This window comes from Gadus morhua, chromosome 15 (genome assembly GCF_902167405.1).
Source record: "Gadus morhua chromosome 15, gadMor3.0, whole genome shotgun sequence".
Classification (NCBI taxonomy): domain Eukaryota; kingdom Metazoa; phylum Chordata; class Actinopteri; order Gadiformes; family Gadidae; genus Gadus; species Gadus morhua.
In genome coordinates this window covers 12,628,663-12,653,168 of record NC_044062.1, presented here as the reverse complement: position 1 = coordinate 12,653,168, position 24,506 = coordinate 12,628,663, and the positions used below count along the sequence as shown (strand labels likewise).

The 24,506-nt window shown below is 41.7% G+C and overlaps 1 protein-coding gene across 1 annotated transcript in view; it reads right to left on the bottom strand.

The window, feature by feature from the left end:
- Positions 1-24,506, bottom strand: part of LOC115560230 (protocadherin-15-like) — a 225,899-nt gene that overhangs the window by 131,214 nt on the left and 70,179 nt on the right. The window contains 1 exon segment of the mRNA XM_030379553.1: positions 1,373-1,533. Coding sequence (XP_030235413.1) covers positions 1,373-1,533 — 161 coding nt within the window.

Genomic DNA, 24,506 nt, shown 5'->3' with positions numbered 1-24,506 from the left:
GAGAGAGAGAGAGAGAGAGAGAGAGAGAGAGAGAGAGAGAGAGAGAGAGAGAGGTGATAAAAATAATAAAGGGAGATGGAAACAGAGAGAGAGAGAGAGAGAGAGAGAGAGAGAGAGAGAGAGAGAGAGAGAGAGAGAGAGAGAGAGAGAGAGGCGATAAAAAGAGGAAAGGGAGATAGAAACAGAGGGAGCAGGAGAGAGAGAGAGACCAAGCGGGTTTGTGTTAGTAGGAGCAAGTCTCAATATGCATTAAAACAAACTCAGTGCTCAACGGGGATGTGGTGAAGCGACAAAATAATCCAAGAAAAACATATTTACAACATATTCACAACATTAAGTTTCCCCCCTGAATCTGGTTGCCAATCGACCGCATGCCAGAAAGACGGGCTGTTCTACATCTGTTTTTGAATTTTGTTTGTCATTTTGTTTTCCCCACGTCTGCGTACTTGTTCAAAATGCAATAAGCAGGGAGGTGGTGAACAGGCTCGGAGCCAGAGCGATAATTTTAAATGCCAGCAGCTAAGACAGGCAACGCTACCAAGCTTTGGGAAGAGAAAGGAAAGAGTATGGAGAATACTAATGAGGCGAATATTCAGAGGAGACCAGGAAGAGGGAGAGAGGGGGTCTCTGGGAAAAGAAAAAAATATATCTTGTTTAAAAATCTCCTGGAGAAGCAGTGTGCTAAGAAACAACTGCCATCTATCTTTCACAAAACCCATTTATGGTGAATCCTGTAAGGCTTGTAAAATGCTTGAATCAGTTTTGTTTGTTTCAAGGGGAAGACTTTGGTGATATTCCTGTGGTTAGACGTTAGTTGACCTGGCTTACTATGCACTGAACTTAAAGGGCACAGGCACCCACTGTAGCGTGACCGGATGAGTGTGGGTGAGTGTTTCGTTTTAATTCCAGAATTGCAGCACAAAATAATTACTTGTAGGTTTACTGTGCATAGCACTTGACCTCTGACGTTAAATAGGCTTAATAATAGTATGGAAATAAAATGGGAATACATACTTGTAACAGTATGGACACACTGATTTGAAGTTCTTATCTGAGAACTGAATTTTATTTAAGCCTTAACGCAGGCCAGGTCCACACATATGCAGATACGTTTAAAAAATTCAAATTTATTATCTCAGTTTTTGTTTTCCAAAAGGCATTCAAACAACGTTTTCGTACTCCAAAACCGAGTGAAACCGGTCTTGTGTTGTAGTGTCAAACCCATTAAGAAAGAGTGCTATTTATTTTTTTAACGCTGAAATGGCAGCCTGCTAAATATGCAAAGTGGTGCAAACATGTGCATAAGAAAGGCATGAACCAAAAATGCCAAATGAAACAAATGAATTGCTGTCTTAGGCATGGCCGTACTCACATCCCTGTCCAGGATCCTCCCAGTGCTGTTGAGGAAGAGTCGTTGCTGGGACGCGTCCAGTATCACCCAGTAGTCGTAGTTGTCCAGCAGGGTCAGAGAGATGGTTCCGCCCGGGTTCCTGGTTCGGCCGTTGATCTGCATGTTCTCCACCAGGACAGTACCTGTGGGAAACGGAAAGGACAGCAGCTCATGGTCAATAGATCGGACCTCATAGCCAGCGGGGAACGAGTCTGCGTGGGATCATTTGAAATTCATTGTGCCATGATTGTTTAACCTAAATAGAACCAATCCATCCCACAGTATAATTACCAAGAGTGATTACAAAAGAATAGAGCAGTGATTATCGCATTTATGATCGTGTTCCCGACGTGTAGAATCTTGCCCAAATAGCAGTGACTGATTTATTAATGCTTTGGAACATGATTTGGAGATTTCAGACTTTATTTATTATTTATTTCTCCTTTGATCAGTGGCAGTAGGATTAATTAGTTTAAACGCTGAAAGGTCTTTCTATTGATATGCTTATAAGCACCTGAGTCACTAAAAAGATGCATACTTGTCATAGAAGCCTTATTTTTAGTTTTACTGCTTGTCAACAGTGTGAAGAAGATTGCTTTGAATAATCAGTTTATTTCATGGAGGAATACACCAGGTTTGTGTCTCACAGTGGGAGGTCTACTATACAACCAGCCTTTCCTGTTCTTACATGTGACCGCAGGAAAATTCACAGATTGTGATATTTATATATGCTTATAAGTTAACAGATTTAACCAATGTGTGAATGGGTTTAAGATTTCATGTAGATTGCACTGTAGACATAATCGTGTTGAAAGTTTTGGGTCACACTTTCAATGGCTAGTCCACAGTTGAGTTAACATTTTCAGAGCATCAGTTGAATATCAGGTTTGGGTCGGTTGAGTTTTTCATAAGTTGACTCTCAATAAGTGTCAAGAATGAACGCACACGCGCACGTCCGCACGCAACCACACACACACACTCACTCACTCACTCACGCACGCACGCACGCACGCACACACGCACAGTATGTTCAGTATAGCAATAACAATGTTATTAAAAGTGGACTTTATAGGAGTGGGACTTTATTAAACTACTATAAACAAAGCTAGTACAATGACGACTGACTTTAACGTCCGTGTGTTGATGCGGCTGTAACCTTTATAACAAAGCAAAATACTAAAATATTTCTTACTCACGACAGTTTAGTTTATTTGTTTATTTACCAAGGGCAATGCACAACACAACAGTTGGCCAGAGTGAGCTGTATTTAAATCTGCATTCGACTTGCTTCTTCAAAAGCGTCTGCACATAAGACTGTGATTGATACATTAATACAAAGGAGAACCATCTTAGTTGGCTAGTTAAGAAAATCTCAGAACACAGGGTGCAGGGTCTACACCCACCCAAATATGTCATTATGTCAACTCCAAAGAAGAGAAGGGACCATAATTATTCTCAACTGACACAGCGGGCAGAGAGAGAGAGAGAGAGAGAGAGAGAGAGAGAGAGAGAGAGAGAGAGAGAGAGAGAGAGAGAGAGAGAGAGAGAACACATTTGTGGAGGCAGGCTGTTTGCATTAAAAAAAATGCAAACAGGAAAACATTTGTAAAGTTACAGTAATTGACACAAACAAACAAAAAAAGTATGGTGTGTTCAGAGACAAGGGCCATTGTTTTTGGTGTTTGTATTCTTCACAGCAATTTAATAGTACAAAACAAACACATATGAACCACTTCTCGGCAGTCTCTATTTGATTTACAGTTTTGAAGGCTGTGTATGAAAGCGGCAGTGCTGATTTATGACATACTACTGTGTGTTGCTGGCTGCTGTGCTCCAATCACTCGAGTTCAGGAAGTCAGACAAACAAACAAGATAACTGACCACTGTTTGAACATAAAATATGAAGGCATTTTGTGGACAATTTTATTCAAACCACTAGGCCTGTTATAACAGACACCACAGGCAACCACTTTCAATCTAAAATTTTCTTAGCAAAACATGGTGAATTAAAATATATAACAAAGACAAAGAACACAAAAAGCTGATCGATTGGTCATGCCCTAGTTATTTTAGATGTAAGTGTTTCAATTTGAAGGACATAATTACATCATAACCGATGTCAGTGGTTTTAGTTGTGAATTTAATTTTAAAGGCAACTGTCTCACCAATGTGACCTTCAATGCATCTTCACATCACTCCTCTTCGTCTCCTATGGGACATAAGGCTTCAATGAGCACTCTCCATTGCATTCGTTCCCGGTTGGGCCTCTTCCCATGACAGGTTCATCTGTTCCAGCTCTTGAGTCACAGTTCTGCACCAGGTGGTTTTTGGCCTCCTGGGTTTTCTTTTGCCAAGTGGTGTCCATCTTAAGGAGACTTTTCTGATGCAGTCCTGCACCATGTCCTAGCCATCTAAGGCGTCTGTGCGTAATCTCCTTGGTGATGCTCCGGCTTCCCGTTTTCTTGTACAGGTTATTGTAGATCTTATTAGGCCAAAAGATCTGGCATCCCAAAAGATCCGGCGTCGTCGGAGGCATCCATTATGGAACACTTCCATTCTCCTCTTGTCTGTTTTGACAAATCGCCAGCTCTCTGACGGTACAGGAGAACAGACTTTACATTGCTGTTGTATAGGAGCATATTTGTTTTAAGGCTGCATTGTTTTGATCTCCAGATGGGACAGAGATGGGAGAAGGCCCCCTGAGCCTTTCCCAGCCATGCTTTGATGTCTTTTGATGTGCCGCTGTCCTTACTGATGAGACTGCCCAGATAGGTGAACAAATCTTCCACAAACTAAAGTGTTTCCTCATTAACAAGGATGGGTGCTGTGGGGATCGAGTTGACACACATCGCTTGTGTTTTGGAGTTGTTGATACTGAGCCAAACTTTTCTGGCAAAGTTGCTCAGACTATCAGTTTTTGGCCTGCATGTTGCATGTTACTGGTTGCTTGATGGGAGAGCAAGATCACAGTGAAGTCAAGATCTTGCAGCTGGGAGAACAGAGTCCATTGGATGCCTCTGGGTCTGTCTGTTGTGGTGTTTGTTGTGATCCAGTCTATTGCGACCAGAAAGAGGATAGTGGAAATGATGCACCCCTGTCTCACTCCGAACTGCAAGGAAAACCACTAAGAGAGAGGTCATTCCCTTTGATGACACTACACTCAAAGGGCCCTATTTTAACGGTCTGAAACGCAACGCGGTTCTATGGCAATGTTGCGATTTTACTGAAGTAGGTCTGAAGTAGCCTAATTACCCGTAGGTGTGGTTTCAGCTCCCATCCCCTTTAAGAGCCATGAGCGCATTTGAATCTGACGAGTTGATATATTGACAGCGCGTTTGCAGTCTCCGATGAGACAGATGCAGGACCACATGAATATTCAAACTTCAAATGGCTCAGTTTATGGCCAAATAATATGGCCTTATTCACACATGGAATAGCGTTTTTTTCCACAACTTCAGAAACACTGAGTCCTCAAATAAATGTCGGCAAAGAAAACTTAACACACATATGATATGCGGTAACTGTGGTTCTATTTAATGATATACGCAATGCATTAACAAATATAGTTTCTTACCAGTAGTATGCATTATCGTTATCGACTTGTTTTCCTAATATGCATGTGTCCCCCCGTTAATATACATTGCCATGGACTGTATTATGCGTTACGTGTTTACTTTGCGTGTTTTTAAACAGATGGACGCACACACGCTTGCCCGCTTTCATTAATTCTTTTACACACAGGCAAGGTAAAGTAGGCAAGGCAAGGCAACTGTGTTGCTAGGTAGATGAGAGAAGCAAAGTGTATGCCCGAGGTGCACAAGCAACATTATGCATGTGGCCTTAAAATAGCATCTGAACAACGCACCACTGACTTTTAACCAGGTATTTCCTGGTTTGTGGCGCAATTGTTTTCTGAAACTGCAAAATATTACAAGGGAAAGTTTGCGCCAGAACACGCCTCCTCCTTTCGCCAAACCGCCCCATGGGGCGCAAGATCATTTCCTAATTTACAGGCGTGTGGCGATGGAGGGAAACGAACGCTCTGCGCCAGTTGCAAACTAGCAACGACACATGCGTCAGTGTAGAAAGTCAATTGCGCCGGATGCAAGATAGGGCCCAAAATGTTCACAGAATGTTTTTATGCTTGAGATAATCTTTGATTGTATTCCATAGGATTGCAGTATCATCCAGAGGGTGTTAAGGTGGACCTTTAATGCATGGGTGTATACTAATACATTTTCTGTCATTTTAATTAGCACCCATAACCCCATATTACTTGTTTCTGCATATACAATTTATACTCATTCTGTCGTCAAGAGATCCAATGAACCGCATCATAATTATAATCAAACATTGAGATCTTTTCAGTGGTATTGATTAGGGGTTCTGCATTCAGGGCTCTGATTCTCTGATGCCTGCATTTGTTGCTATCACAAGAACACGTTATATCCGCTTGGCTGAACTTCCCTTTTGAATTATGTATCTTTTAATGATTGCCCTTTAAAGCCCAAAAGCGGCGGTTGCTAGTCCACTTGTCTCCAAGAAGTGTAGATATTCCTCCCCTCAAGTGGAGTTAATATTGAGTAGCGGGCTACGCTGTGTTGAAACCCGCAGGTTATACATAATATATTAGGGAACATGGGGCTTTCTGGTGCCATGTGAATGTGCACTGTTTTATTACAATCTGTGTCTTCTTTTTGAAGGTTTTATTTCGAAGCAACACAAATTTTGCCTGACTTAACGTGCAGTCTATCAAATAATTAATTCTGGGGCACAACATCCATGCCTTGATTTAAATGAAAATGTAACAAAACTCACATTGTATATCCAGGGTAAGAACCAAGCAGGGTCAGGCCGCCTCTAGCTTCTATGCGTCACAATTCTGGAACAAACATCTGAGGTCTTCTCAACACTATATTGTTTTCAATCAGTTTTCAATTACAATTTTAATAGCCATCCTTAATGGAATAATATCATTACTGTTAAGCAGAAATGTGTATCCAAGTTGCAATCTGCAGGGATTTCCAATGTATGTTGTTGGGGAGCAGGCAGATGTTATATTGCGTGGGTCAAGCTGGAGCCTGGAACAGAAATTGGAGGCACCGCAGAGATCAGCCTCCAATTACTACTGATCCTGAAAACTCAAGTCCAAGAACAGAGGCTACAGGAAGGAGAACTATGAGAGTTGACTGGGGCAGCTGAAGAGACCAGGAAGGGAGCTCCTAGATGGAGGAATCAACATTACAAGCACTGTGAACCATGGCCTAAAGGAATTGAGGTGGAAGATAAACAAGCTGTCTGCAGAAATACTCTAAGGTTACTGAAATCATCTGAACAGTCCCCAACCTTGACAATTCGTGGGTATATGTGATGATGAAAAATGATTTGATTGCACATGTACATATTTCCATCTTAAAGCACTACTTAATTGATATGACAAGGACTCCCCTTGCAAATCACTAGCGATAACCTTGTTGCCAGGCGTGAACTTGTTGTCAGCGTATCAACCCAAGGTCCGTCAGATTTCCTCCCAACATGTCAAACTGAAGTGGTAGAACATCTTAGTGATGACGCATCTCATTCTGATTCAGTTCATTTGCAGCGGCATGAGCATGATGTCATTCAATGGCTGATTGCGACGCTTTGGTTTAGAAAATTGCTGACAATTGAGCTAGCATATCTTGTAGTACCAGTCGCACCGGATGTAAGCAGCAATTCGCCACCTCTTACCACAAATGATATCAGTCACAATCTAATAACTGACACTGCGGCTCCATTCTGAAAAGGTTGTTTCCTGAAGTGGCCCTTTATCCCTGCAGCGGAAATAATTTAAGATCTTTGTGGGCAGGTAGGCGACAATATTGCTGACATTAGCTCAAACATCTTATGTAAAAAAAAAAATAGAAGATTGATTCAAAGCAAACGACAAAGAAAGCGAGGCAAGTATAGTTTGAGGGCATGCTCATCATCAAAGACCAACTCAGCTATGAAGTTTCCTGTGTTCACACTTAAGCGAGACAAGTGGCAGACCTAGAGCTAATGAGTAACGCAGCAGCATGAGCCACAGAGCACTACTAGGGACAAACTACCAGGGCCTGCCCCATGAACACAGAGCCTCAACAGCTGTAAGGAGATCATGACCATGCCCCAAGCTTGCAAAGCCAAAGTCAATTATGGATTTACGAGGCTGATTATGCTGATGAACGTTTTTAAATAGGAACTTGGGTGTTTTGTAACAATATCAGCGTTTTGCGCTGTAGTATAACTTTAAGTTTAAAACTAACTGAATAGGTTATGTCTATCATATGTAGTAAGTGTTTGATTTGAAATTGTTGGTTCATTATAAGGCCAACATTATATGTTTAACATAATGACAATATGGAAAGTGAATACAATGTTTGTGCTTTACATAGGTTTATTGATCTGATAAGCATTCAGTAAAACAAGAAGTTGGTCAATCAACACAAGCCTGCGCAAAAAACACAATTCAAGACTTCTGTCTGCCAGATATTTTGTTCTAAACAGATTATTAACTGCTGACCTGAGAAAATGGCACACGCGCATTTGAAAATATGTCCGCTTCATTACCCCTCCGTGCTGATTTCCAATCGCCTTGCCAAGAGGCAACTCATCTTGCCAAACGCAATTGCCTAAGCCTGCAATTCACCATCAGTCCCAATCAATGGAATTCATTTCAATGTGGCACAAATAATTCACATCAAAATAAAGATCAAGTCAAAACATTGAGCTTGAAAATTAGAAAAAGACTTGATGAAGTCTTCTACGATATGGTTTGCATTAAATCGTGACATTGTAAATGCTTGTGTGGGAGAGTGATTGAAAGACTGTGTGTGTGTGTGTGTGTGTGTGTGTGTGTGTGTGTGTGTGTGTGTGTGTGTGTGTGTGTGTGTGTGTGTGTGTGTGTGTGTGTGTGTCACCAAAAGGGATCATTCCTACATTTGTGGTTTGGTTTATATTTTTATTTTCAGCATGATTCTGCCTCTTGCCACAACAGATATTCCAAGTATAAATTCATAAAAAAAACGAAAGAATAATAAAAAAAAACAACTACTATCTTCAGCAGCCTGTTGCTTTTCCCAGGAAGTGGTCAGTGCCTCCTCAAACACAATCATCATGTTGGGGGACTCGTCTGATCTGGGCTTCACAGTGAAGCATCTCTGCCCAGAGGGGAAGGACTTTTTGGGTCAATAGTGTATCCGTCCACATACTGTTGCAACAGATACTGGAATCGTCTTTCTGAAGGAACGCCAGCTTCAGGTAACGGTCACGGCTTCAATTTCAATAATGGGTTGCAAAGTGACGCAAAACTTTGGGGAATTCTTGCTTTTGATTCATCATTATGAATGGTTCACAAGGGGATTTAGAAGCAGACATTTGCCAAATGTAAAAATTGGTCGATAAAACACTGCTTTGATCCCTGGTTGCCGTCAGGTGGGAGGTAGTGACACATTGAAAATATAGACGTTATGTAACACAGACTAAATGATAGAACCTACATACAGAAATAAAAAAAAGGCTTCCATTAAAAAAAGTGTGGAGTAGACTAAGGTAAATGACCCCAGTTATTGGTCTAGACAGATTGGAAGACAGATGGAGGAGTAGGCAATCTGTAAAAAAAACTCGTCCTCACCAGACATCACCTGAAGGCTCCCACACAGAATTCATGAGCGGTTCACATGAATTGGCCGTCTACACCACCTCACCACGGGGATCCTCAAATGTCCTGTTTTTGACAACCAACCGATGAATGTGATGAAATAGGCAGTGTGCCTTTTACACTAACTGATATATTATATGGGTAAATTGGAACATTATTCATTTCATTTGCGGGAACGGAAACAGAGAATACTGTATATTATTCAGTTCATTCTTACCATTATATCTGACGTAAATTCTAGTCATTGTGAATTTATGTTAATCCCAATTTCAGGTTACTTGTAGCACACTATTAAAATATGTATGAAACCCACGTGATTAAAGTGTCTTCTGTGCCAAGCTATCTTACCATAGCTATTACCTGTTCACCCTTCATCTCATTCTTCATTTGCAGCCGGTTTCCCATTTAAGTTTCAGTATGTTCATACAAAATGGTTTAACCCCACGCACCATTTAACCAGTAAAGTAAAAATGTTCATTAATTAGCCATTTAATGGCCAATTGCTGCCCATCTATGGGATACACTGTAATTAACTTCCCTTTAAAAGTCTCATCTTTGGCCTGCATTTCCGTAATAGTATATCAGAACAATTTGCTGATATTTGGATATATACAATCCAGAGGTTTCCTTAAAGTACAGCAAATAGAGTGTGAAAGCTGCATTGCTATTATTTTGACAATCCAGTCATCATACGAGTGACTTAAAGAAACATTCTTTTCAACGTTTGTCAATTCAAATGCTCCCATTTCAGGGCATTACAAAAGCCGCTAACAACTTCTTCTATGAGCCTGCCCCTGCTGAATTTGAATAAATCTTCAAAAGATATATCAAAAGATATTCTCTGATTAAAAAAAGTTGCATTATGTTGTTGTTACTAGACTTTCTGAGGCTATTGCATCAATCAGTTTTATGAAAATAATTGCGCCCCTCCGAATTTTAGCATCTCTCTAGGTCACCTGGTGGCGGCCTGCTCAGGCGAGACTAATGAAGGAATCAGAAGACGAGACGAGGCAACAATTTCCCCAGCCCTGGAGAAGTGGTAGGACAGAGTCTCGTGAAAGTTCTCCAGGGCCTCAAGCTCAACATGCAAGAGATCTATGAATTGTTAAACCCGCCGTAGATCTGAGTATGACAGCTGTCAACCTACCGAAGGAGATTTTAAGTAATCTATGCTGCTCACTAGGTGCCCGCGATCAAACTGCTCCCCCCCCCCCTCCCCCAACCATCCCGGCTGTAAAGCAACGATCGAAAGCCATTAATGATAAAGGTCTGTGAAAGATGCAGCCAGGCGGATCTGCTGAAACTAACTCATTACTACAGAGGAGACCAAATGGATTCCATCATTGACATCTCGGTCGACAGCAGGAAACTCCTGCAGCACATGCTGAGGACTCTATTCTATTCTAAAGTAGAACATGTATAGCAGAGCAGTATACTTAGACATCTTTGGACGAATAGCATTTTTGCCCAAGGATGCCTCCTCTGTAACAAATTGATGTACATTTACAGTGAATTTCTTCTAGTAGTGTACTGCTTTTCTTAATTAGAGTTCATAGCTGTGAATTGCATTGCATTGTTTTCAGGGAAGTGCAACATTGAAGATACTGACAATGAGGCAATTATTAATTATAGTAATTACAGGTCGATGTCGAACATCTATGTGTGCAGCCATTTTCGGCTTGAATCTGAGGTATGTGATGTTAACTGAAAAGAGTCATTGACTTTATGTTACATTTATAGATATTTCAGTTCACTGGATTTGACTACCACAAAGGTTCTGTCTTTGTGAGCCTTACGTGAGAGCATTAAGTTGTTTCATCTGTCTCTAAAGCAAAGGATTTTGCAAAAAACAAGTTTAAAGTCACAGTCCCATAACTCCTAGGGCCCTATTTTAACGGTCTGAAACGCAAGTGGGAAGCGCAAAGCGCAAGTAGCTTTGTGGGCGGTTCTACGGCGCTATCGCTATTTTACAGGCGGATAAATGACGCTTGCGCCGCGGCGCAAGTGTCAAAAGGGTTGGTCTAAAGCAGCCTAATTACCCGTAGGTGTGGTTTGGGCGTAACGTGCAACAAACCAATGAGAGTGCCAGCTCCCATCCCCTTTAAGAGCCATGAGCGCATTTGAATCGGACGACTTGATATTTTGACAGCGCGTCTGCAGTCTCCGATGAGACGGATGCACATGAATTTCAAACTGCAAATGGCTTAGTTTATTGCCAAATAATATGGCCTAATTCCCACATGGAATAAGGGGGTTTCTTCCACAACTTGAGAAATACTGAGTCCTCAAATAAATTTCGGCAAAGAAAACGTATGATAGGCTATAACATATGATATGCGGTAACTGTGGTTCTATTTAATGATATACGCAATACATTATAAACATTGTTTCTTATCAGTATTGTTACGTATTTTAGGAACACAAGCTGTATTTCCCTCACTTAACCAATAGGGGGTAGGACCAAACATATAAGCCGTAAATACTACACATAACCACAAGGGAAAGCAGGACATTACTGAAGGCTGAAATAGATACTTTAGCCACAGAGGGCAGCATCACAGACCAGGCGAGGAAAACCGAGGATTACGTCACACCGGTTCCTCTCCAAGTCTTCCGGTCCTCGCTGAGTCCATAAGAAAGCCCCCTGGCCATGAAAACATTAGAACTCTCCCGGCAGCGATTAGACATACGTGGGTTTGTGGCTAGGATCAGCTAGGAGAACACTCTCGCACGTGCTTAGAACACATCTTCAATCTCTCTTTAATTCAGAGCATCAGTTTACCATACCGAAAATACTTTATACAAATAAAGTCTCTTTAAAGCTATTCCTTTGGATTCGACCCCTCTTTCCATGAAGAACATTGCAGTATTGTATGCTATCCTAATATGCATGTGTCCCCGCGGTAATAGACATTGCCATTGATTGTATTATGCGTTACGTGTTTAGTTTGCCCAAGTGAAGGAGTTCAAGTACCTCGGGGTATTGTTCGCGAGTGAGGGAACTATGGAGCGTGAGATTGGCCGGAGAATCGGAGCAGCGGGGGCGGTATTGCGTTCGCTTTACCGCACCGTTGTTACGAAAAGAGAGCTGAGCCGCAAGGCAAAGCTCTCGATCTACCGGTCGATCTTCGTTGCTATCCTCACCTATGGTCATGAGGGTTGGGTGATGACCGAAAGGACGAGATCGCGGGTACAAGCAGCCAAGATGAGTTTTCTCAGAAGGGTGGCTGGCGTCTCCCTTAGGGATAGGGTGAGAAGCTCAGCCATCCGTGAGGAACTCGGATTAGAGCCACTGCTCCTTTACTTAGAAAGGAGTCAGCTGAGGTGGTTCGGGCATCTGGTAAGGATGCCCACTGGGCGCCTTCCTTGGGAGGTGTTTCAGGCACGTCCAGTGGGGAGGAGACCTCGGGGAAGACCCAGGACTAGGTGGAGAGATTATATCTCAACACTGGCCTGGGAACGCCTCGGGATCCCCCCGTCAGAGCTGATCAATGTGGCCCGGGAAAGGGAAGTCTGGGGCCCCCTGCTTGAGCTGCTACCCCCGCGACCCGACCCCGGATAAGCGAACGAAGATGAGATGATGATGAGAGTGTTTAGTTTGCGTGTGTTTAAACAGAGCACACACGCGCGCCCGCATTCATTCATTCTTTTTAACACTCACTCGCGGTAAAACAATGTTTTTCACGATCAAATAGGCCTACTCATCAATCCTAAATGTTATGGGCATGTAGGCCTACACGATGTCTGTGTCAAGAAAATATGTGTTTGCTGTACAGTGTTTGCAGATGCATTGATTTAAAAGTACAACTTATTACCGCTGCATCAGCTGTTCTTTCCCAAATAATTTACCAAGAATGTGCGGCTAGGTAGATGAGAGAAGCAAAGTGTATGCGCGAGGTGCACAAGCAATCCGTATGCATTGCATGCGCATGTATGCATGCGCCCTTAAAATAGCATCTGAACAACGCGCCACTGACTTTAAACCAGGTATTTCCTGGTCAGTAGCGCAATGGTATTCAGAGACGGCATAATACCGTTTGCGCCAGAACACGCCTCCTCCTTCCGTCGAACCGCCCCTTGGGGCGCATGATCAATCCCTAATTTACCGGCGAGTGGCGCTGGTGGGAAAAGAACGCTCTGCGCCAGTTGTAAACTAGCAACGACACATGCGCCAGTGACTAAGTCACTTGCGCCGGATGCAAGATAGGGCCCCTAGTGTTAGGAGGTGTGATATGGCGGAGAACTAGTATTATGAGGTGTGATGTGGCCGAGAATTAGCACTAACAGACTTGATTGCACGAGCTAGTCGCAGCCAGCGTGTTATGGTGTCGCTCCATACTCATAAAGTGAGCTGTGTGATCTTGTTCATTGAAAGTGTCATATTACACGGATGGTCAGGTCGGGCTCGCATTGGCCAGACCTGGGAGATGGTCCATCTCTTGGTACGACTCGTCACGGCGAAAAGTGCTAATGGTAAAATGGCGTGAGCGACACAGCATGAGAGACCTGGTTTGTTTCGTGCCGCACTGATTTGCTTTTAGATTCTCCTTATATCAAGCACATCATTTGGCACTCTGGGAAATATTGTCCAATGTCTAAACAAGACTGATCTGGAATAAATCCGCTCTCAATGAGCTATTGAGATTAGGGAGCAAACCATAAGGAACAGTGCATGTCACACTGAATCCATCATCGGCGTTATCATTGTGTGGGTTCCGTCCATCTGAAACAACCAGAAAGTATTATATGTCTCCTACACAAATCAAAACAATCTTACGGATGCTATAATACAAAGATAATAGGCTACAACAATACATGTGTGTGTGTGTGTTGATCAAGACAAGCGCTGCATCAGTTAAAGAAAAACCTTCAAGCAGGAAGCCCGGTTGTGATGGGAATGCAAAACCCAGCCGGGCTGCCACACCGAATCGAATCGAGTTGAGCCGGGATATTAGCGTGAAAAAACGCCATTAGTCCTTACTGCTTTCCCCAATTATTTGAATCCCTTAAAATATTTTTGCTGCATTTCAGATTGAATAATAATAAAAATATTATATTGTCCTATATTTCAACATTACTTTTTCACATTTTTGAATTCCAGGAATTGATAATGTGCCAAATGTTTGTGAAATTTGTTTTTTTGCATCAACGGGGCCTGAAATAAATAAAGATTTGAATTTCTTGGTCACTGAAGTGTCCAGCTCACTCGACATGATTTCCAAGTACACAGTTTTATATTGTTATGCAGTATGCACCAACTATTATATTCCTGAAATGTTCTTGAAATGTTCCTCAGGGTAGATGGCTCTTAGAATACCTCATCCATATTCTGTGGCTTATTGTTTAATTTATTTTATTTATTGCAGATTGTTTGAGGACAGGTTTTATATTTATGTTTTGGGATTTAGATTTTATACTTTTATGCACTTTTTTTTGTCAAATGATACATTTTGACCATAAATATTGTTTTAACTTCCATTTTGCAGTTTTCTTGCTATTCTTTTTGCGCAAAATTACAGCAGCATAAAACACAGTTGCAGGGTGAATTTTTCATCAACACACTGAATTTACTAAATTATTAATAATAATATTAATAATAATAGTAAATCGTGGCAGTGGTTATTCTATAGCGTTACTGTGTCCTGTATTTCCAATACAGTAAATAAACTGTCAATTAACAATGTACGACTGGCGAATTTGCAGTCATTTTACACTCAACAAATCCCCTAACCAGACCATCCTACTGCTGGTTTATGTTTAGTGTAAGACAATGGCGTCAAGGGGTGGACAGAAAAGACCTCCACCCACCCAGATTAAACCGAAGACCTGTCTCCACTGACTGAGACGGAGACAGCAGCTGGAGCAGGGGAGTCCGCCAGTCAATTGATCTCCTCCCCTGGTGATAACACAAAGTTTGACAGAACAGCTTCTAACTAAAGCAAAAAGGCCTGCAGCGGATACAGAGTGAAAAAAAGGGAAAACTCGATAATGTAGAATCCTTGATCACATTGTGAAATATACAATGGAGATATTGTCTATTTTTAACACAACCTAGGGGATGGCATCATGCCTGCTGTTATTGGCGTAGTGACGGAGATAGAGACCGACTGACGCGAGCCCAGCCTGCCAATAAATCCCCATCGCTGCTCTCTGGAACCAACCTCTCCATACAATAACTCATAGTTCCCCCCCAGGGGAGTTTGGCAACTTGTTTGGGGAGCGAGGACGGGTCGGTGAGGAATTGGGGTGGAGAGCCCTCCTCTACCCACACTTACTCAGGTAGGGTTAAGTCAATTTGACTTGGGTGTAGTAGGGCAAATTGCTCCAGTCAATTTATAATACAGTGTAAAGGTGCTGAGACTCCCTGTGCTTTTATGGATTTCAGGAGTTTTTGAGTTTTCCCAACCTCATAAAGAAGGGAATCGGTTGTTTACTCTACTGCTGCTGCTTTTGCCATATGTTTTTGTGTGTGTGTGTGTGTGTGTGTGTGTGTGTGTGTGCGTGTGCGTGTGCACGTGTGTGTGTGCGTGTGTGTGTGTGTGTGTGTATGTGTGTGTTTGTGTATGTGTGCGTTGTGGCACCAGATGATATATTTACATATACAAATATTAATCTACTTGGCTGGTGTGTGCTGTAACTTCAGATGAGGTGCTGCAACGTCAAACCAAAATCAAACCCAGAACATATTTTGGTAAAAGGACAAATTTAAGAAGGTGTGAAGTCGTGACATTATGTTTAGTAACATGGGGAATAATGCAGACATTAATAGAGCTACATGTTGAACGAATGACATGATTAATAATGCATCATGGCTTATAATGTAACATTTATTTAAAGTGATAGGTTATATAGTTATAATCCAGTTGGTTACATGCTAAATATATGTGACATATATTTTATAAATATGTTTACTATGTATGCAACCTCAGATTATGGAGTACTTGAAGAGCAAACACCTGTTTGCAACCGCACACAATACCCAGACACGTGCTCACACACACAGCTGTCAAAGTACCCACATGCAATGTCCATTCACAGCTAAAAATCCCCTGTTACAAACCAGTGTCCATACACAGAGGGGAGACGTACCAAATATATATCTCTGCGCTCAAAATGCTTGATAACCATTAATAACCCGTGATTACCCTCAGATGGGCTGGGATCGGATCACACATAGCCTCTGATTGGGCATTCCCGCTAACACTAGCTACCTATAGATCAGACAGAGGAACACAACAGCACAGCAGATGTTATACACGTCGGCCCCATGAATCCTCCTTGCCTTACGTGATACTCTATGGGGCGTACCTGATCAGGTTCCAGGGAGAACTAGAGTAATGGGTAAGTTAGTTGCTTTGTTATGCCTTCCAGACTAATAGGGTGCTGTAAAATATGAATATTGGTTGAATGGATATCTGATCAACACAATGAAGATCATGAATAGAAGGGGGACTCAGATAACTTTTTTATCACAACATTTTAAACGCAAAGGTAATAGTTGAAAGGAAACCATTTGTGTTTCGGTTTCAATCAAATGATGCAGCTGCAGTACAGGAGTAGAGAAAGGATGAGTAACACTTCATAAGACTGAGATGCGGTTGACAGCTATGCCAGGAGAAATCCACCTATTCCATTTGAATATACAAAGCAGTCACTGTTGCATGAGTATTCTCTCCCCTCAAATCCTCAGAACTGGGTTTAATCCGCTAAATTAGTGCCCGTATCATCAGCGTAAGATTTACCCTTGGATGTGAAGCTACGAGCTTCACGCTTTGTGACAGGAATGTAAATATGTAGCTTTAAAATCTTTCAAAAAAGCACTTTAAAACCAATGAAAGCTCTGAGAATGTGCAGAGGATACCAAACATCGGATACCAGCAAACACTCCCCATGCACATTTACAATACCTTTACCCGTATTAGTCATCATTAAGAAGTGAGGATACAACTTCTTGCACTTTATAATTGTTCCAATTTGCAGGCAACAGCCCTTCGTTCAGCCAAGCAAACTTTGTAAACAAACGCCCAAACTGTTCAATGGTTGAACAGGTCATTTGTCTATTCGAGAGACAAACTCGCCTAATTGGCCTCCAGTCAATTAAAATAATACAGGTCCTGTCTGGCTGAGCTGGTATAGCAAGACCATAACACCGCCAGAGTTAGGGATTGGATTCGGACTACAGGGGCCAACAATCTATGCATTCACTGTATCACCCTAAATTGCCTCGGATTAAATCCTGTTATATTATCATATTTGAATATATTATGGAATGGATGATATGATTGAGATGATGAAATAGATATAATTATAGTTATTATAATATAATTATTTTGTTATCCTTTAGGATGTTCAAAGCCGCTGTCCGCCATGTTTGTTTACACTGTCAATTTGATTAAACACAGAAAATAGTGGCTTTTTAATCAATAGACAATAATATAATATATATATATTAGATCTCCAACTACATTTCGTTATCTCTGTACTGTCTCTGTCGTAGAATGTGTACAAAATGTGGTGATCTATTGTTAACCTGCTTAGCCCATTGTTGCCATTGTCTGCTTATTGATTCCCAGTGTATTTTCTCACAATGTCACCGACAAGCAACTGAGTGCAAAAGCATCACAGACATGTTGTTGTTGTTATTGCATAGTGTAGGTTCTAAAATACCTTTTTTGGACCACACTAAGGAGGAATCCGTTTTTTAGGACATTATTATCAGCATACTGTCATCACACATGTACCACACATAGGGGCCAAGAAATATATATCTGCATGCTCAGAAATAGCAAGAAAATAGCCCAACCTATCAAGCCAGTATCCTACATTCAATCATTTGTGTGGCAGTTGGCCTCCCCTGTGCAGATTTCTCAATGTTTGTAAAGAGAATAGGAAAAGTACACTGGTGCCATTTCAATTACGGCCAACCCAGCCTGAACTCAGGGCTGCCTCAGATGGACCCCTTTTTAACCCATTCACCTGGCAGATACCCCAAGAGAACCGCAGCCAATTAAAGCCACCAACCCCTTTTAAATATAAAACTACATCCTATTTCAATGAAGCAGATAACACATTTAAATTGTACACCTGCTTGGTTTTTGAAGTTCCATACTTACATAGCCCCATTCTAATTTAGCCTTATCTTGCCGCTAGCACTGAGGAGCCCTGATGCTATTTCAAATGCGTAACTCAAAGTGTTCTGATTTACGTAAAGTGGCCATGTTGCTATCGCTGTCACACACTCAAGCTCAACAGAAACATTATTTCCCCACAATTAAAACCCTTGAAACACAGATAAACAAAAACACACCTTCACACTCACAACTGAACAAACTGAAAAAAAACTGTCTGATCTTGTCAGTCTTCCGTATTTCTTCCCCTGTTCCTTATTATACCACTGAGGAGCTATAGGGAATATGGGATTATTCTTCTGGCAAATTATAGGAAGAGAGATCAAGGCTGCTAGCGCTATACTGCTACCCTCAGCTGTAGCTTCGACCCGGCGCCTTAACCACGTCCCAGCAGGCAGAACTTGTCATTCTCCTCAGTAGCTCGTTATCAAAATCTACAGCCGCCAAGCCTGATGAGGTGGAGATGATACAAGTCTTTGGAAGGTATTTTTCTGGCCTATTTGACAGGGGTACATTTAGGCATTAGGTACAGGCCCGGTTCCAGAACAGAATGCCTTGGGGTGCATCTGAGATTACAGGGGGTGCACCAGTACTATACTAAAACCAGCTACCCAGCTTCAGTTCAGACTTCGCTTTTTACCACACAGGCTTTTCCTACCATAGACAAGCACTTCTGGGTAGTTCTACTGACATGTTGGGACAACAAACAATTACTGTGCTTAAAAGATGGTATCATATCATGTCTTGTGATGTGGAGAACATTTCAGCCGAAACATTAGCTTATTGATATCTTAGATAGCTTTGAATATGAGATAGGTTTTTGAGGTGTAAAAAAGAACAGAATTCTACACAAAAAAAAAAACATGTGACTGCAATTCAAAAATAACGATTATTTTTTTTATAAATTGTGGCAGGATAAAAAAGAACAGAATTCTACACAAAAAAAAACATGTGACTGCAATTCAAAAATAACGATTATTAAGTGGCAATTGTACATTGCCACTTACAAATAAAACAGATTTTAGCTGAACAAGGAAAGAACACTTTCAGACTTTGAACTTTGAACAAAAAGTAATCATACTCTTAAAGTTAACACGATTGTAAATAAATGCAATAAAAAGAAATATGGGTTCTTATGAACATAATACATTTAATACATGTATTGGATATCCAACGGATATATAACTGTTGCTGCCGAAGAAGTTCAACGTCACTACCGTGCGCACCATAGATATACTATATGGGTGCGTGCATTTTGCACACGATGCCGGCCGGCGGCCAATCACAGCAGCGCTGATATAGAGCGACAACATTGCGACCTCGAGTGTGATATTGCTTTATACAACAGTTATACTAGTAAAATGTACTGTTAATAATAATAATTGACAATAGATTTTGATTTGTTTGTTTATTTAATCATATAAACGAATGAAATTGCTTCCGGCAACAAAAATAGATCCCCACTGAGCGGACTGTTGCCAAGCAACATATAAACAAAACACCACACATAAATGCGGAGTGATTTTGTCAGTTTGGTGAACAGTCTGAGTGATGTTGGATGCTGATATCTCAACGGTATTTAATGGAAATTGTCACAGGTTTCATTACAATTTGTTTTGTGAGCAAGTATTTTATTATTTTTTATCATATTTATAAAAAAAATAATCTTTTTTATTTTTTTTCAATTGAGGGTGCAAACATTTTTTTTGGGGGTGCAATGCATGCTTATGCACCCCCGTAGAACCGGGCCTGATTAGGTATAATTAAGGACCATATGTAGTATCTATGTATAAGGTGGTGGGAGACCTATATGATTTTGTTGATCATTATTTAGTTGTGTTATTTTATTTTGTCTGTTTTAAATTCTGTGGGTGATTTAAGATACTCGATATAAGCTTGGGTTTGGCTAGAGATATTGCGAGGGGAAAGTGCAGGCATAATTTGAAAACACAATTTTGATATTTTTGCTATCTTATTTGAAGCTTTTCTTTGGTATTATATATAAGCTTGGGTTTGTCTAGGAAGGTCTTAGCCGAAGATCAGTGGTCAGTCATTTGACAGTTGTAAGGCAGTGATGCAGGGAGAATGCACAATAATCACTGTTTTTCATTCAAGTATTTTTTTTAATTTTTAATTTTTTGGTTCTAAATTCAAGAGGTGCATCTAGGGAACAACAAAACCTTCAAGGTCATAGATTTAGTCACTAGGCAGGGAGGCATGACCTAATACATCAGCATGTTAATACACATCTGTGCATATCCTGTATGCAATCAGCTAGATTTCAATCTGGCTGATTGTGTGTACAGGATTCTAATCCTGCATAATGAAATTGGCATGCCAGAGTTGGTATTGGGAACCATGGAAAGGCTACACTGAATATTATTTCCCTGCAATGTGGTATTATGAATTAAGGAATGAAATGCAGTCATTAAATGCAGTGACCAATCTTTTCATTGTAGGCCCAGGCTAATGTGGTGATTTAGGCAAATCGATGTGCATGGGAAATTACTAAATGAATGTTCTGTAATCTCATTACCAGTTGAAAATGCAAATTACCGGATAACGTGTACACAATATACACAACGGAATGAAGACATTTCCACAGGACTGTTAAGGAGGGTTTCACATAATGTCAACTACATTCCAAGCCACCATCTTGGTTCAGAAAATAACAGCTGGTTGCCTGATGGTTCGACAATATTTGGTCAAGAAGCCTCAAGATCGCTGACTTCAAATTCTTGTTTGGAATATGATCAAAACCCTCCCATACAAATATCCTTATCATGATAAATCTTAAAGGGAAAGATCCCATTTAATAATATATTTGAAGAGCTGCTTGAGCTGGTATCCAAACAACACAAAGCCCGACCAACAACAGTCATTGAAATCTACCTGGTAATCAGTATATGTATTGTATTGAGTGTTTGACGTATTTCGTATTTCGACGTATTTCTTTCTATGTACACCCTGGAGTGTAATTGCGGAGCGTAATCGGCAGCAGTTTGGTGTTATATGGGTGTACCTCAGTAGCCCTGTAATCAAGGAGGAGCAGGTGCCATGCACTAATCCTGCCCTTTCAGACCCTCTCTAATTATATACTGCTGTCCTTGGAGTCATTTCACACAATTTGCAATATGTCTGGTGTATGGGTTTGAGTTTGAGTTGGTTCTGTGTGTGTGTATTGTGTGCGCATGTGGTGTACCGGTTCATATTTGTGTGTGTAGGGGGTATGTGTCTATGTTTTTGTGTGTGCCTGAGAGTTGAGAGAAAGTTAACACAAATATTTGTGAAAGCTTTCGTAATTGGGGCACGCACACAGACACACACACACTGCTCTTATGTCTTCACTTACACAAATACTCGTCAAGTGCATATCGACACACTCATACACCCACGCACACCCACCCACACCCACAACCACACACACACACACACACACACACAAAAACAACAGACACAACACACCCTTTACATTAAATTAGCACTTTGAGAAATGATTTCTCAGTTAAGTCTTACAGCTCTGACATAATCCTCGCATCCGTTTGTTTTGGATCGCAAATAGACAGGCAGAATTTTAATGAGAAAACGATAAGGGGAGCAGAGCTAGCTTTTAATGTGCTTTGATTGGAACATTTGTGTCGGAGCTTTCACATGAAAGGTTTGTCAGGTAGGGGATCATAGAAATAGATGGGCGAGTCTTGCATCAATTAACAAAAAGAAAAGAAGCCTAACGAGAGTGCTGAGGGTACCTGAAGGTGTTTGCGTGTGTGTGTGTGTGTGTGTGTGTGTGTGAACTAGGATACATTTTCACAGGGAAATGGGCACACGGCGGACTTCGCCGCAAAACATAGGATAAAAGTTGAATAAGAGAGCGAGTAGTCACGTAGAAGGAGCCCAAAACGGTGGCTAAATGATGGCTGGAAGTGGCGGAGAGAGGGCAGAACTAATGGCAAGTTGGGGACGGCGAAACAGCATGAGGGACTGAATACATTTTTGGAGAGCGGGTGCGTGATGATTCCTTGGTGGGCGAGGTGAAACGCCACGTGGGCACAGCTTCTCTCATTAGCCGTTTAGGACACACTCCCATACTCTAATATCTCCCACCGCTTCCACAGACGTATCCCCCTTCCCTGAGGGCCACTGAGGACCACGCAGGTTACCCATATGGAAGACGTCTCTCTCTCTCTCTCTCTCTCTCTCTCTCTCTCTCTCTCTCTCTCTCTCTCTCTCTCTCTCTCTCTCTCTCTCTCTCTCTCTCTCTCTCTCTCTCTCTCTCTCTCTCTCTCTCTCTCTCTCTCTCTCTCTCTCTCTCTCTCTCTCTCTCTCTCTCTCTCTCTCCCCCTCTCCGTGTGTGTTGGTGGCCGGTCTCTATATCTCTCTTTCTGTGTTGTTGTGTCTCTGTCTCTGCATCACTCTTGTCTCTCTGTGTCTGACACCCTCTCTCTGGCTCTCTGTTCATGTGTCTTCCTTTCACTGTCTCTCTCTCCATCTCTCTCCATCCCTGTTCAAACAGACTATTGTTTTGTTATGATGCAGTATACGATGACTGATGAAAAAAGTCTGAGCCACATTGTCTACAAAAGAAGATGCACAACAAGGAGAATTGTGTCTTATGATTCTATAATACAATATAGATCATAGGTCATTCAATAATATAAGGTGATAACAAGATAACAGAAAACATAATATGATAATAATAGAAATACCTAGAAAAAAACACATCAAATCTTGTTTAGTATTCTTGTATTCTAATGTATTCTTCCAAGGACACTGGTTCATTCTGTTTCTCCTGTTGCCCACATCGCCAATTAATCCATCACAAGGTATTCGTCAACATGGTTTTCCAGCTGACCGGCGGACGCTTGCCCTTGCTGTCATAAAAACCGATCGCATTGTTGCTTTGGTCGGAATAACCCATCGCTTCAACTTTTGGAAACACACGTATTTACATACTATACGGTAACTAATGGTTGGGGTTATTCACCTATTCTGCAAAGTATGACAAAGAAATGAAAAAGTGCATGTTATTGCATGCTTCGGGAAACGGCTTCCGGAAGTAGAGCAATGCCTCCCATGTTGGAGGTCAAGGGTCAAGAAATAGAGAGAGAGAGTGGGTACTGTTCTCTGTGACAGGATTTTCCCCGGTGAGGTCAGGCTGGCAGGGGCAGTTTTCCATGTGGTATTACTATGTTTTGCTCCATTGATTGCCATGTCTTACACATTATTATCCGACCAAGTGCCGCCTTCCTCTGAGTCCTTCCCATCGCTCGTTCCTTATACTCGTGAGCAGGCAGGCAGTATCATTTGGTCAAGCAGGGGGAGAGGACAGCGGTGCTGAAATTAGACAGCTGCTTCAGAGTCATTACAGGAAACGTTGACTAATGATGATCCGAACCAATGACAACCTTCAGACTTGCATTAGGGCCGTATATCTAATTACAAAGTCGGGGAATTACCCAAAGCACGTCCTTTGTCAGATGCATCGACGTATCAACTGTCTGAAGCCGTTTCAGCGGCCACCCTTTGCTGCATCCCTAGCCGACTACGCCTGGGGACAGTGGGAACAATGATGATCAGGGAGAACATTGGGAAGGGAGGGCGAGAGAAATTGCTGTTCTAAAACCATTGGAATGCAGCCCATAAGTTGACGCATAAAAATGACAAATTTCCTCTTTGAGAGCGGGAAGCTTGACAATGGAAACCGGCCAAAATCCAAGGAAGCAGACACATTCAGAGGTACAGCTACTCCTGCCTCACTGCCTGTGTTAATTTCTGTGTGTGTGTGTTTGTGTGTGCATGTGCGTGTGTGGGTGTGTTTGTGCGTGGTTTATGTGTTGAGTTGAGGAGAAATTACCCTAAGATTCATTAACAGTGTAACTCCCTGATGACGGCCAATCCATTGTACTTCTCAATCAGGATAAAGTCTACCTCTCTTTGTTTCCAAACACATTCATTCATGTTTAGCCAAAACAAAAACTCCAAGTGAGTGCAGGTAGTACTTATTCTCGAATACAGTTTTCTTTGTTGTTGTGCTCTCTCTCTCTCTCTCTCTCTCTCTCTCTCTCTCTCTCTCTCTCTCTCTCTCTCTCTCTCTCTCTCTCTCTCTCTCTCTCTCTCTCTCTCTCTCTCTCTCTCTCTCTCTCTGTGTGTGTGAGATGTTATCCTCCTGGTTTATATGCGTGGTGTCGGCCACCTGTCAGGCAGCGCGCATGAGCCGCAGCAACCTTGATAAATTAAACATATGACGCTCCATTTGAGCTGCTGACTCGCGATTCCCTGGCGGACACCTTACCTTACCGTACCGTGAGAA